The sequence below is a fragment of the Hyperolius riggenbachi genome, chromosome 11, assembly GCF_040937935.1.
Source record: "Hyperolius riggenbachi isolate aHypRig1 chromosome 11, aHypRig1.pri, whole genome shotgun sequence".
NCBI classification, from domain to species: domain Eukaryota; kingdom Metazoa; phylum Chordata; class Amphibia; order Anura; family Hyperoliidae; genus Hyperolius; species Hyperolius riggenbachi.
This window is the reverse complement of record NC_090656.1, coordinates 227,486,986-227,502,957: the sequence shown is the minus strand read 5'-3', so window position 1 is coordinate 227,502,957 and position 15,972 is coordinate 227,486,986. Positions and strand designations below refer to the sequence as shown.

The following is a 15,972-nucleotide window of genomic DNA, read 5'->3' as shown; positions in this document are numbered from 1 at the left end:
TCTCTTCAGTCCCTGCACAGACTCCTGCTGTCACAGTGAGGAATAACCAGTCAGTGAATTCTCTGGCAGTGAACTGGACGACACCAGCAGGAAATGTGTCTTCTTATAATGTCAGTGTGACGGGAGATGTAAATAATACAATACAGGTCACATCCACACAAGTGACCTTCACATCCTTGTTGCCGGGCAGAAATTACACCATCACTGTCCAGACAAACAGCGGAAGCTGCAGCAGTGCTATTACTACAGCATCGGAAGCCACATGTGAGTACGGAGAAATGTCTCCACCAACAGCAAATACTGGAATCAGCTAAGCATAAATTCTGTCTGTCATAACCACATACCATAACATGGTTATAATAGTAATAAAACCACTTAGATTAGTTGGGGGAAAAAATGGAAGTTACTTGCTAATCTTGTTTCCAGTAATCTAAAATCTAAACAAGTCCTCTATCATTGGCTCCACCCTGGGCCGGATTTTCCATTAAGCAATGTAGGCTCATGCCTACAGACGTCCCATTTGTGACAGGCAGCTCACTGGCCACCCAAAGTGCCCCCTTCTCTCCCTCCCTCCATTCATACCAGCACCCATACTCTCTGCAGCGGCTAGCGGAGTGTATGAGAAGATGCTAACCTGCTCCATGTATTCCAGCACTGACATCACTCTTCAGCAGCGCCCCGGCACCCTCTCCATAGTTACAGCAGCATCTGTGATGTGCCAGCGGGTCACACGCAGAGTGATGCGCTGTAACTATGGAGAGGGTGTCGGGGCGCTGCTGAAGAGTGATGTCAGTGCTGGAATGCATGGAGCCGGTTAGCATCTTCTCATAAGTGCTGCTCACTGCTGCAGAGGGAGCCGCCGCCACTGGGATGAATGGAGGAAGGGAGTGAAGGCAGCACTTTGGGCAAGCTGCCCACCGCTTATGCATGGCTGCCAAATTGGAAAAGAATACGGGAGGGAACTGCTCAATACTGGGGACTACCTTATAATGAGACACATCTGGCTACCTATATGGGTAGCCAGATATATACCTAATAATGGGACACATCTCGCTACCTATAAAGGTTGGGATAACTAATAATGGGAGACATCTGGCTGCCTATATGGGGGGTTACATAATAATTGGGCACATCTGGCTACCTATATGGGGGGCTACCTAATAATGGGCACAATTGGCTACCTAATAATAGGGAATATCTAGCTACCTGAGGGGCTACCCAACAACGGGAGACAATCTGGCTACCTATATGGGGGTTAACTAATGGGGCACATCTGGCTACCTAAATAAGGGCTACCTAATAATGGGAAACACCTGGCTACCTATATGGGGGCGACCTAATAATGAGGAACATCTGGCAATGTATATGGGGGGCTAATTTATTATGGGACATATCTGAATACCTTTATGAGGGGCTACCTAATAATGGGGCACATCTGGCAACTTATATGGAGGCTACGTTATAATGGTACATATCTGGCTACCTATATTGGGGCTACCTAATAGGGCACATCTGGCTACCTAAATGGGGGCTACCTAATAATGGGAAACACCTAACTACCTATATGAGGGGCTACCTAATAATGGGGCACATGTGGCAACCTATATTGGATGGGTTACCTAATGATGGGGCCACATCTGGATACCTATATGGGGGGATACATAACAATGGGGCACATCTGGCTACCTATATGAGGGAACTACCGTATATTGCGGCACATCTGGCTGCATATATGGCGGGCTACCTAATGGTCACATCTGGCTACCTATATGAGGGGCTACTGTATATTGCGGCACATCTGGCTACCTGTATGGGGGGCTACCTAATGGTCACATCTGGCTACCTATGTGAGGGGCTACCTCTCCTCTAACAACAGATCGAAGTTGGACCTATCAAATGCCATTTCAGTCAATTTTGATTGGTCCACTTTCAATCTGCAAACTTATTGACCACCATCAGGTTCCTATCACTAAGATCTACTTATTACGACCTGCCTGGGATTAGAAACTATTTATAAAATAATGTCATTGTAATTTGTTTGATCTGCGTGATAACTGCTATCACAGGAGTTATCACGCGCTCTGCCGTTAGTTCATGTGATAAGCGAAGGTTATTGCTCGATCACGTGCACTTCTTACGTGAAACGTGTACGTGATCATGCGATAACCTTCGCTTATCACGTGAACTAACACTGTTCGCGTGATAAGCACTGCGAGCCGCACATCGCGTGATAACTGCTGTGATAGCAGTGATAGCAGTTATCACACTTTTGTGAATCAAGCCCCTTATGTGGTTTCATTAAATAAAAAAAGGAGTGATGTGAAGGGTGTGGCCTGTGTTAAGGGGCAGGGTTTAAGGCACCAGAGTTTATGTGCTTATAGGCTCCTGAGCTATAAATCTAGCCCTGGCTCCACCCCAGGACCTCCCCTGTAAAATTACCATATCATTAGTCCCACCCTCAGTGCCATGGAAAGAACCATTCTAGGCAGACATAATGTAACAGGACATTAGCGCCCTTGGAGAGCTATACAGCACAGTTTCTAGGTCAAATTGCTCCCAGATCGAATGTCAAAAATACGCTCCCCTCCCAACTACAGATGGTGATGCCACTTACAATACCACCTGAGACTCCTAAATCAGAGATACCTGCATCCATTGCAGGTTACAGTGGCACTAGTCTGGGAGGTGCCCAAACCCCTTTAGCCAGTAAGTCTCCCCCTCCATGCGGCACTTTCAGGCCCTTAAACCCTCTCAGACAAAGAGCCTCCACCCATTACTTGTGGTTGAAGGTGTTTATGAAGCTGCCAAGACAATTGTAATCTGCACTAGGCAGGGGATCTCTAGCTGAGGTGGGCCTGGGGTGGTATTACCAACCAGACCACCTCAGTCAGTTCCCCCCCCCCCCTCCCTGCCCAGTGCAGGTTACAATTTACAATGACAGCCCCCAAACCCCCTCAGCTAGAGAGCCCACCAAGTACAGGTGATTCCACTCACACAATATCACCAAGCACCCCTCAGTTATATCACCCCAGCAACCCTCACTGGCTTGCAGGTCCCAAAAATCCTTCGGTCGTACCAGGCTGAGATATCGGTTTAGATATAAATTTTGTTTTAAAGGGACTCCGAGCTCACCCAAAAAAAGAAAGTTGTACTCACCAGGGGCTTTCTCCAGCCCAGTGCTGGTCGGGAGGTCCCACGCCGGCGTCCTGGCTCCTCTCCTTCTCCCCGATCCGGAATGGCTGGCAGGCCGCAGCCCGGGCGACACTCTCCCGAGTGTCGGGCTGCTTCTTCCGCATATGACGCGGATTACATCACACGCCGGCCGCCTCGCGTCATCACGGCGGCCGGTGTGAAAGTACTGCGCATGCGCGCTTTAATCGCGCATGCGCAGTACTTTCACGCCAGCCGCCGTGATGACGCGAGGCGGACGGCGTGTGACGTCAGCCGCGTCATACGCGGAAGGAGCAGCTTGACACTCTGCCGAGTGTCGCCCGGGCTGCGGCCTGTCAGCCATTCCGGAGCGGGAAGAAGGAGAGGAGCCAGGACGCCGGCGTGGGACCTCCCGACCAGCACTTGACTGGAGAAAGCCCCTGGTGAGTACAACTTTCTTTTTTTGGGTGAGCTCGGAGTCCCTTTAAATTATCACTTTGTGTAAAATTCATTTTTAGAGAGACATAGTTTATGTTTAAACGTGTTTCTGTGTGACATTTAGTAGAAACTATCAATAACATGTTATCGGAAAAATACATATACAGTATAAATTTAATGGTAAAAAAAACATTAGTTGTAATCCTAATCATATTCAAAATACACAGAATGGAAACCAGAATTTTGAAACGTGGAGCGCACTGCAATAAACAATACTGTAAATTGTTCAAAAAACGCTTATTGCAATGAGAGTTCAGTTCACACAAATCACCATCCAGCAGCTTTAAATGCGTCCAGCTGAATGTCCCGGGGATTCGGTCACTTTATCTCCTCATTGGTCAGCCAACACCTCATAAAAACAACAAGAAAGAAGGGGACACAGCGTAATCCAGTTACTGCAATATTTTCCCTTCACCATTCCAGAGTGAGAAACCCACACCACCTCGTGCCGGGACACACTCCCCCCAATGCGCCCGCACTCACCCGATTATCCTCCAAACAATCCGGAGGTATGGATATATGGCATAAGTAGGGGAAGGCAGGGATCACTCCAATGCATAAACGATCTAAAACTCAGAGAGCGCCATATAGCGTAAAATCACTTAATATTAAAATTGTAAAAAGAAGATTTACACTCACAAGCGTAGGTAGTCATAAGCACATATTAACATGTGTAGATTGCAGTCCCGGGTAGCCGCTCACACACACGCTCAGCCTCAGATCCTCGCGTCCTGTGACTTCCTGAATCTGCTGGTCATGTGACGTAGCTCCGCCCTATGCATTTCGTCATATAGAATGATTCATCAGGGGCATACGTCACAAAGGGAGACCGGAGGTTATATTCCCTCCTCACTTACCCGCCCCTCTCTGAAAACCCGCCTATTATTAAAATAAGGTCCTCTGTGAGCCCTTATGTCAGCGCTTACCCATGGGGGACGGGAAAGATAACATGAGGCCATTGTAATTAAATGGTACACACTATTAAAACATACTTTTAATTTAGAGCAGCAGTAGGTATCGCATTACAAACTCCTATATGGATCTCATTCGATAGATATTCCTAGTGGATATATGTGCAGCGCCAACACACAGGAGGCAGTGCGCAACACACCACCATTCATATAACAATCAAAATTGCACCAGTCGCCCCAATGTCATAAAAATATGTATAAACCCCCCCAAAAAAAATCCAATGGAGTTGTATACTCCAACGGATTATGGGAAAAAAAAAATATATACATATGGCCGGTCCGTGCCGACAGCGATCGCAACAACCAAAATTGACCACCACAATTTTGAATCTGCATAATTTTAATCGATCGGATGGGAATCCATAATACAAACTCAACTATTAGTAATAAAACAGTTGATATCTAAATCAACATCGAGACCAATTGGGCTAAATGTATCTAAATTGAAAATCCACCTAGTCTCTTTCTTTGAAAGCTCTCTGACCCTATTACACCCTCTCCAATTAGGTATACGTTTTTCCACTGCACAAAAATGCATCACATTTGGATTGCACTGATGTTTAAGTCAGTGCTGGGCGTAATGGAAAAAACTACGCTTACGGATCATTACGCGTAATTTTACGCTATTACGCATTATGGAATTACGCTTACGGCGTAGACATTCATTTACGGTACATGTCTGTAATTACGCATAGCCCTTACGCAATTACGCGTAAGAATACCGTAATTCAGGTTGTTACGTTATTGGCTTACGCGTAAATTCCTACTAGCAATTAATGCGTAAGGTCATGCTGCCAAGCGGAAAAGTTGACACATGGATCAATGTTAGGTAGCCACCGACTTTAAGGGTTAATAGCAAAGCCCCCTTAATTGCTTAGAGCCTCAAATTTGGAGAATATATTAAGGAGATCAGAAGGAATAAGAGGAAAAAATTTTTTTTCAAAAAGACCTTATAGTTTTTGAGAAAATCGATGTTAAAGTTTCAAAGGAAAAATATATACATTTAAAAACCCGCCGACTTTAACGGTTAATAGCAAAGCTTGCTTAAAATTTAGGAACACCAAATTCACAGGGTATATTAAGGGGATCAGTAGGAATAAGAGGAAACATTTTTTTTCAAAAAGACCTTATAGTTTTTGAGAAAATTGATTTTTAAGTTTCAAGGGCAAAAATGTCTTTTAAATGCGGAAAATGTCCGGGTTTTTTTGCACAGGTAACAATAGTGTTTTATTTTCATAGATTCCCCCAAGTGGGAAGAGTTTTACTTACTTCGTTCTGAGTGTGGGAAATATTAAAAAAAAACGATGTGGGGTCCCCCCTCCCAGACCTCTTTAACCCCTTGTCCCCCATGCAGACTGGGATAGCCAGAATGCGGAGCACCGGCCGCGTGGGGCTCCGCACCCTGACTATACCAGCCCGCATGGTCCATGGATTGGGGAGTCTCGGAAGGGGAGGGGCAGCCAAGCTTTCCCCTCCCCCTCCGAGCCCTTGTCCAATCCAAGGACAAGGGGCTCTTCTCCACCTCCGATGGGCGGTGGAGGTGGAGGCCGCGATTTCCTGGGGGGGGGGGTTCATGGTGGCATCTGGGAGTCCCCTTTAAAAAGGGGTCCCCCAGATGCCCACCCCCCCTCCCAGGAGAAATGAGTATAGAGGTACTTGTACCCCTTACCCATTTCCTTTAAGAGTTAGAAGTAAATAAACACACAGACACAGAAAAAGTATTTTAATTGAACAAAAAAGTCCTTTAATATTCTTAATTAACCATTAATACTTACCTGTCCCTTTAAAAGCCAGTTCCCACGCAATATCCTCGGAAATATACTAATCAGTTACAATGTAACAAAGTTGTTACAATGTAACAACTTTGTTACTTTGTAACTCCACCGCACCCGACGTCACTCGCCGCTCACCCGCCGGCCGCCGTATACACTAACGCTAAGTCCCCGCCGGCTCCCGCCGTCCACTCCGCCCACACCTGTCACCCATATACATGCTGGCACCCATGGGTGCCAGCATGTATATATAGGTGACATGTGGGAGAGGCGGGGAGGGCAGCGAGAGCCGGCGGGACCAATCCTAAGGACCAATGGGGCTCCTTGGAGCCCAAATACAAAGATGCTTTAGAGAGCTCTGAGCTATATAGCTCAGAGCTCTGTCGGGTGTGCAGGACGCTAAGTCCTGCCGGCTCCCGCTGTCCTCCCCGCCTCTCCCACATGTCACCTATATACATGCTGGCACCCACGGGTGCCAGCATGTATATGGGTGACAGGTGTGGGCGGAGTGGACGGCGGGAGCCGGCGGGGACTTAGCGTATGCGGCGGCCGGCGGGTGAGCGGCGAGTGATGTCGGGTGCGGTGGAGTTACAAAGTAACAAAGTTGTTACATTGTAACAACTTTGTTACATTGTAACTGATTAGTATATTTCCGAGGATATTGCATGGGAACTGGCTTTTAAAGGGACAGGTAAGTATTAATGGTTAATTAAGAATATTAAAGGACTTTTTTCGTGGTTATGTTTTTTGTTCAATTAAAATACTTTTTCTATGTGTTTGTGTGTTTATTTACTTTTAACTGTTAAAGGAAAAAGGGTAAGGGGTACAAGTACCTCTATACTCATTTCTCCTGGGAGGGGGGGTGGGCATCTGGGGGACCACTTTTTAAAGGGGACTCCCAGATGCCACCATGAACCCCTCCCCAGGAAATCGCGGCCTCCACCTCCACCGCCCATCGGAGGTGGAGAAGAGCCCCTTGTCCTTGGATTGGACAAGGGCTCGGAGGGGGAGGGGAAAGCTTGGCTGCCCCTCCCCTTCCGAGACCCCCCAATCCATGGACCATGCAGGCTGGCGCCTCTGTTCTCCTACTGCTATAACGCTTACGGTGCATTTGTAGTGAATTACGATGCGTAATTACGCTAATGCGTAATTTCGGCCCAGCACTGGTTTAAGTTTAAAGTGGAGAGACACACTGTGTTGCTCAAACCCCTTTTTTTATATTGGTAATGTGCTCATAGATCCCCCTGAGCAGAAACAACTAATAGGATGGCGAACATCTGGATTTTTTCCATGTAAGGGTTGCAAGTGTTGTAAAGTGGCTAATGCTCATAAAACCAATGAAATTATATCAACAGCAAATGGTGGTGTGTTTAAAATCAGGCAATTTATATGTTGTGCTACAGCATTTGTGGTATATGTGATCTGGTGTGATTGCGGATTACAGTATGTGGGCCGCACCACCAGGCCACTAAAAGAAAGAATAGGTGAGCACATTACCAATATAAAAAAGGGGTTTGAGCAACACAGTGTGTCTCTCCACTTTAAACTTAAACATCAGTGCAATCCAAATGTGATGCATTTTTGTGCAGTGGAAAAACTTATACCTAATTGGAGAGGGTGTAATAGGGTCAGAGAGCTTTCAAAGAAAGAGACTAGGTGGATTTTCAATTTAGATACATTTAGCCCAATTGGTCTCAATGTTGATTTAGATATCAACTGTTTTATTACTAATAGTTGAGTTTGTATTATGGATTCCCATCCGATCGATTAAAATTATGCAGATTCGAAATTGTGGTGGTCAATTTTGGTTGTTGCGATCGCTGTCGGCACGGACCGGCCATATGTATATACCGGTATATATTTTTTCCCATAATCCGTTGGAGTATACAACTCCATTGGATTTTTTGGGGGGGTTTTTATACATATTTTTATGACATTGGGGCGATTGGTGCAATTTTGATTGTTATATGAATGGTGGTGTGTTGCGCGCTGCCTCCTGTGTGTTGGCGCTGCACATATATCCACTAGGAATATCTATCGGATGAGATCCATATAGGAGTTTGAAATGCGATACCTACTGCTGCTCTACATTAAAAGTATGTTTTAAAGGATACCACAACCGAAGGGTTGTGGTAAAAATCATTGCAGCATTTTGTAGCTTGATAGTAGAACATACCCGCTGTTCCTTCGCCCCCCCCTCCTCCGTCTGCCGTCGTTTAGAGTGTATCCATCCCGGTGACGCTCTGTGTAATGGAGCACACACGCAGCGCAGAGCAGTCAGCGTGCTTCTGAGCCTCGCACTATGCGCCGGACAGAAGACAAGGGGGAAGGACATACTGCGTGCACAGGGCGCAGTATGTCCGGGTCAAAGGTCAGGGAAGTCGCCGCTCACCAGGATGGATACACTCTGAACGGCGGCAGACGGAGGGGGGGGGGGGCGAAGGAACAGCGGGTATGTTCTACTATCAAGCTACAAAATGCTGCAATGATTTTTACCACAACCCTTCGGTTGTGGTATCCTTTAATAGTGTGTACCATTTAATTGTAATGGCCTCATGTTATCTTTCCCGTCCCCCATGGGTAAGCGCTGACATAAGGGCTCACAGAGGACCTTATTTTAATAATAGGCGGGTTTTAAGAGAGGGTGTGAGAAAGCGCGGAGGAGCCGCCGCCATGAGCCAGCGGCGGGCGGCTCCTTCCGCACACAGGAACTTCTCGCACGGAGAGACAGCCGCCTCCTCGCATCATGAGGCGGCTGCCTCCGTGCATCAGGCCGCAGAACGCGGCGAAACCGCCGCGCTGAATGCGGCAGATAGCCAGCAGATCCCCGCTGCGGGGACACCGCAGAACGGGGCTGCTGTTGCTGGGACTCATAGTCCCACAAGATTCAGAGTGACGCGCGCGCGCGCACTCAAACATAATTTATTACTCTCAGGGGAGAGTCAGCTGACCAGGCAGGTCAGCTGACCATAGCTTCACTCCTCATTGGTCCAGCACTTAGGGAGGTGCTGGAGAGGGGATATGTGTATATATACTGCTGGCTGTTCATTTGTTCCTTGTCTGGCGTTGCGTTCACATACGTGGGAGCACCCAGATCCGTTAGTCAGATCCGTTAGTGTGCCGGGACCAGCTGGAGCTGTAATCCTACACTAAGATAGATTTGTTGATAGCTTAAAGTACTAGTTTGATTGTGATATTTGTTATGACTTCTTGCCTGCCTTGACTACTCTTCTGAACTTTGATCTTGTACCTCGTTATCTCTGATACACCGTTGCCGAACCCCGGCTCGCTCCTAGACTCTGTTTCTGCCTCCTGATTCTGTACCCCGATATACCTGATACCCCGTTGCCGAACCCTGCCTGTACTTTGACTCCGTCTCTGCCTCTCGATCTTGTACTTTATCTGTCTGTGTGTGTACGACCTGGCTTGTCCGACCTCGAGAACCGACCTCATCATTGGAGGAGGTTCTTCGTTCTGTTAGTAACCCTTCCGCCTGAGGGTGACTTTCAGAAGATACTTCCTGCTAGCAGTCTGACTCCTCCCGCCTTGGAGAGCTCAGGGTTGCGGAAGTAATCTGTACAGTACGTCTTACTGTACTGAGGCCTAGTCCTCTAAGTGTTACTGTTACACCAAAACACTACACTCTACTCCGGTGAACAGAGGTTAGCTGGTATATTGGATTATCGGTGATACTGCAGATCACACATAATCTGGTATACGTCTGTATTCCCCGTGACGCTGCAGGTCACCGGTAATCAGACCTCTCTGTGCTTCACCGAGCGTTACAGAGGGGCAGGTAAGCGAGGAGGGAATATAACCTCCGGTCTCCCTTTGTGACGTATGCCCCTGATGAGTCATTCTATATGACGAAATGCATAGGGCAGAGCTACGTCACATGACCAGCAGATTCAGGAAGTCACAGGACGCGAGGGTCTGAGGCTGAGCGTGTGTGTGAGCGGCTACCAGGGACTACAATCTACACATGTTAATATGCGCTTATGACTACCTACGCTTGTGAGTGTAAATCTTCTTTTTACAATTTTAATATTAAATGATTTTACGCTATATGGCGCTCTCTGAGTTTTAGATCGTTTACGCATTGGAGTGATCCCTGCCTTCCCCTACTTATGCCATCTATCCATACCACCGGATTGTTTGGAGGCTAATCGGGTGAGTGCGGGCGCATTGGGGGGAGTGTGTCCCGGCAGGAGGTGGTGTGGGTTTCTCACTCTGGAATGGTGAAGGGAAAATATTGCAGTAACTGGATTACGCTGTGTCCCCTTCTTTCTTGTTGTTTTTATGAGGTGTTGGCTGACCAAATGAGGAGATAAAGTGACTGAATCTCCGGGACATTCAGCTGGACGCATTTAAAGCTGCTGGATGGTGATTTGTGTGAACTGAACTCTCATTGCTATAAGCTACAGAGCGCATTTGTTTTCCTTTTAAATCCTAATCATATATTTTCATTTCTGAGGAATTTTAGTGGCTAATTTCTAAGTCCAATTTAACACCTTTCCATACATCACACAGTATTTTAATGTTACTGATTTAGGTGAGTGAAAAAAGTGAGTCAAAGTTTGTTTTATTACTACTAAACCTAACCATACTCTCACACAGAACCCTCCCTCTACCTATCCCTAACCCTTAGACCCCCCTGGTGGTGCCTAACCCTAACAACCCCCCTATTGGTGCCTAACCCTAAGACCCCCCTGGTGGTGCCTAGACCTAAGACTCCCCTGGTGGTGCCTAACCCTAACCACCCACCTGGTGGTGCCTAACCCTAACCACCTCCCTGTTGGTGCCTAACCCTAAGACCCCCCCTGCTGGTGCCTAGACCTAAGACTCCACTGGTGGTGTTTAACCCTAACCACCTCCCTGGTGGTGCCTAACCATAAGACCCTCCTGGTGGTGCCTAATCCTAAGACCCCCCCTGGTGGTGCCCTAGACCCCAAAATTAAAAATGTCAACAAGAATGTAAAAATGAACAAAAAAGTATTATTACATGTTAAACCAATAATTAACATAATTATAGTTCAACTAGTGGACCTAAGCCCGTTTAAAAGCAGGCTAGGTCTGTCACTGTGCACGCGCCTGCTGCACACACACATTTCTGCCGCACGCGTGCCCGCCGCGCTGCGCCCGCCCGTCCGCCCCTTCGCCCGTCGTCCCTTGCCGTGCGTCACTCTCCCTCAGTGTCTCTGCATCTCTGCACATGCGCAGAGCGCACATGGGACACACACAGGGACATGGGATGCAGAGACATTAAGGTTTATTATAGAGGATAGTTTTCTTGTGAAAACTAATTTTATAACGATATTTTCCTTTTCAGCTTTGTAAAACGATAAATAACAATAGGCGCAAACCAGTTTAACAGAATTTAACGGGCGGCCGATTCGTCCAGCCGATATTTAACATTGGAGTCAATGGCAGCGCCCGACTTATCCACTTGTCATATGTGCCCGATTATCCTGCTACCCGCACCCCACACCCCGCCCATCCAGCCCTCCCTGCTCCCACTGCACTGGTGTGACATCAGCCCTTCTCCTGTGCGGGTCAGTGAGTGAGCGGGGGAAGTGGCAGGCAGATGAAGACCCGAATACCAGGAGGCCAAGCCCTGTGATGGGCGGGCGTCTTGTGTGGTCCAACCAATAAACTGCATCATAGGAGATGTGCTGATCACTGATGATTCAGTCTTTACTCTCTGTTACTATTTGCTGCTAGAGTACATTTATGTATAACAACACTGTCAATTCCATGTCTTTGCCTTGTAATATTGTATTAGTTGAAGCATGTGTTTGTTTTGCAGATCCCACTCCACCAGGAATGATCACCTTTAATGCGGTTGGAACAAACAGCACTACATTATCCTGGGGAGAAGCAGCAAATATGACCAATGTGGCAAAATCCTATAATATAACTTACTGGAAGTCCTCATCTCCATCTGCCATTGCTGGGAGCACTACAAGTACCACAACGAATGTCACCCTTCAGAACCTGACGTCTGGCACTAATTACACCATCTCAGTGGTGACAGTGGGGGTCCGGGGGTATCAGAGCACAGCTGTCACCGGATGGGTGGTCACCAGTAAGTCTCTACATGATCGGAAAACAGCCAATAGCCGTGTGCAATCTCTGGTTGGGCGGTAATAACTGCTCACCAGTGGCGTGACTATAGGGCGGCAGAACCCGCACTAACAGAGAGGCCCGGTGGGGAAGAGGGGCCCTGGAATTCTTCCTTCCCTACTCCACCAGGGCCGCCCTCTCATGCCCCCTTCGTGTCTCTGCTCATCCCCCTTTATGTGACCCACAGATCATACTCTGCCCAGACTTCTACTGTGTATAAGTCATGGATAGTAAATGTTTTGCTGAATATGTTATGTTGTGTGTGTTTCAGAGCCGCTGGTGGTGACATCTCTCATTGTCGGCAATAAGACCACCTCCTCTGTGACGCTGAGCTGGAGCAGTCTGGACTATCAGAGCAGCTATACCTACAGAGTGCTGACTAATGTCACATCATCACTGATAAATAGTACAACAGTGACCAATACATCCACTACAATAACCAATCTGACCCCAGGAGGGACGTATACATTCACTGTATATACAGTAGCTGCTGATAATGTCACCCTATCAGACTCTCTGGCAATATCTGACTGTACAAGTAAGTATAATATATCCTATAGAAAGCAATGTTCACAAAATGCTGTTATCCTGATTATACTTCTAAGATTGATCATTCACTACCCCTGCCCTCAGTTCGCATAGCCATTCAAATATCATTTACTGTGGCACTGGCTACATTAGTGAAAAAAATCCTGATTGGCTGTTGTACCGAAATGTTTTTGTTTTTTTTCACAGACAGCACAGATAAAGTTTGACAAGAGTTACGGGAGTTACACAAACTACACAATTCTCATTACTAGGGATGCTCATTCCGACTCTGCAGAATTGAAATTTCCATATTTCTGATCAGAAATCGCATTTCCGCATCGGAATTCGGAACATGGAAAGCTGATTTTGGTGGAAATTGCAGAAATTTCCACAGAACTTTAGCTATACTAATATTAAACTATTTTAAGCCAGTCAGAAGACTCAGGTTGAATAAGCCAATCAGAGAATGAGGATTTGTATTGCGGTAAGCGGCAGCGGAAATTTCTGCAGAATCTGCTGCACTAATAGTCAATAATTTTAAGCCAATCAGAAGACTCAGAATGAATAGGCCAATCAGAGAATGAGGATTTGTAATGTGGTAAGCGGTAGGTGGAAATTTCCCCAGAAATTGGCGGAAAAAGGAAATACGCGGTAAGCGTACCCTACTCATTACCTAAATAACACAACTCATGTTATACACAGCGTAAACATTGCTTTTACAATGTGCATTCATGGATGACTTATGCTGAGCAAGTTAGATATTATACAGGCGATATGTATTGCTTATATAATGTGAGTTAAGCAGGGGCTTACTGTGTAGTGATGAGCAGAAATTACGCCTATGTGTAACTACGCATCGTAACTCGCAATTACACATCATAATCATAATGTGAAATTTTAGGGGAAAATTGTAATTAATTTCATATGTAATTGTCATATTTCAGAAATTCACATAATTTTTCTAATGTTGTGCCAATTTTAGCAGTTAAAGAGACTCTGTAACAAAATTTTGAGCCTTATTTCTTCTGTCCTATAAGTTCATGTTACTGTTCTAATGTGGTCTGTCTTACTGCAGCCTTTCCTACTTGCACTGCCTCTGTAATAAATCTTATCTCCTTTCCTCTGTACTGTCTGTTGGGCTAAGACTGGAATGTGTGTAATGTGCAGGGCTGCTTGTCATTGGCAGAAGCTTTACACACCCCCTCCAAGCTCTGCATGAGTCATGCAGTAAGCTAGTTCTCAGCCTATGATACAATGGTTAGAAGCCAGTCTTTTGTTTGTAAACACTGCATAAAACTGGCAATTACAAGCCAGGATTGCAGCAGAGAGTGGCAGAAACAGCACAGAGGGGCCGAGGAGAACATAATGAATAGAATGGTATGCTTTTTATTGTAAGAATTTTAGAGTACAGATTCTCTTTAATAGCAAAGCCCCAATACATGATATTGCCACCAGACTTGCTACATACAGGAGAGAATAAGGAGAATAGTGGGTAGTGGGTCAAAAAAAATAATTTTTCAAAAAGACCTTGTAGTTTTGGAGAAAATCTATTATAAAAAATGCAAAGAAAAATGGTTTTTAAACTGTCTTTTTTTCTGAGTTTAAAAACCATTTTTCTTTGCATTTTTAAAGTCCATTTTTTTTAAAAACTACAAAGTCTTTTATACCCACTATTCTCTTTAACATATTTAGCAATTTTGGTGTCAATAGCTTTGCTACTAAGTCAGCATGAAATTACGTTAAAATTACGCAAAATTTTAAGCAAAATTACAAATGACTATACGAAATCAATTGAATTTACAAATTGTAATTATGTACAGGCGTCATTGCAAAAATATACGCAAAATTTCACGTATTTGTAATTAGCCGATTACGATTATCGCTAGTACTATGATCCCAGCAAACCCGCACTCACAAAAACTCCGTCAATCAAGTCCCTTGTTTATCCCTCTTCCGCCACCACATCACAGTGCATTAGTGTCTCTTCCTCCCACAAATGGCTCCCACTATGCAGAACGGGGAGGAGAGCGAGGGGGGCCCTCAATGCTCTCCTCTTTGCTTTACAGTCTATCTCCCTGCAGCTCCCATCTCTGCATATCATGTGGCATCGAGAGCTTCGGGGAGGTAGACTGTACAGTGAAGAGGAGAGTATAGAGGATGTGTCATTCCACTGGATGAAGATAATGTATGCTGCTGCTCTGCTCTCCTTGCCACAGGACCAGGTCCCCTCTTGTCTTCACCACTCCTCCCCCCCCCCCCCCCAGAGTCGGGACAAGGTCCTCCAGCACCCAAGGCTGAGAAACCAAAGTGCGCCCCTCCATCCCTCCCACCCCAGCCATCACACACTGATTGCTATTAGACTAAGAGGCGTCCCAGGGCCCCCAACCTCCCCAACACCTTAATATCTAGTTATCTGGCTTGTAGTCACTGCCAAGGATCTCCTTTCCTTATTGCTCTCTGCTTCAAACACAATAGGGGAATGATAGCTGAGTGAGATGTGCGCCCCTCCTACACTGGGGCCTCTCTCGCCTCTGCCTTGCCTTGTCCCTCCTTTTCCCCCCCTCACACACACATGACACCAGGGGTCACAGGGGCTATTGTTAAGCCCCTGGATTTAAGCTCTTTACATAATGTATGCTTGTGCACCTAAAGTGTAATGCAGAGTAGAAAATTCAGCTCCTGATGCATGGAGGATCAGTAGATTAGTAGAGATGGCCCAAACGGTTCGCATGTGAATGCGCAAAAATCGCTGGTTCGCACTCACGGTGAACCGCAAACTATATGCGAGTTCGACCTGCTCCCTATACTACATTATTAGGCTCAACTTTGACCCTCTACATCATAGTCAGCAGACACATGGTAGCCAATCAGGCTGCACTCCCTCCTGGAACTCCCCCCTCCCCCCTCCTTATAAAAGGCAGGCAGCATCG

The 15,972-nt window shown here is 46.3% G+C and overlaps 1 protein-coding gene across 1 annotated transcript in view; it reads left to right on the top strand.

Moving 5' to 3' along the window:
* LOC137537962 (receptor-type tyrosine-protein phosphatase beta-like) overlaps positions 1-15,972 on the top strand; it is a 557,484-nt gene that overhangs the window by 278,339 nt on the left and 263,173 nt on the right. Inside the window, exons 11-13 of the mRNA XM_068259886.1 lie at positions 10-264; positions 12,198-12,476; positions 12,786-13,052. Coding sequence (XP_068115987.1) covers positions 10-264; positions 12,198-12,476; positions 12,786-13,052 — 801 coding nt within the window. The remainder of the gene's footprint in view (positions 1-9; positions 265-12,197; positions 12,477-12,785; positions 13,053-15,972) is intronic.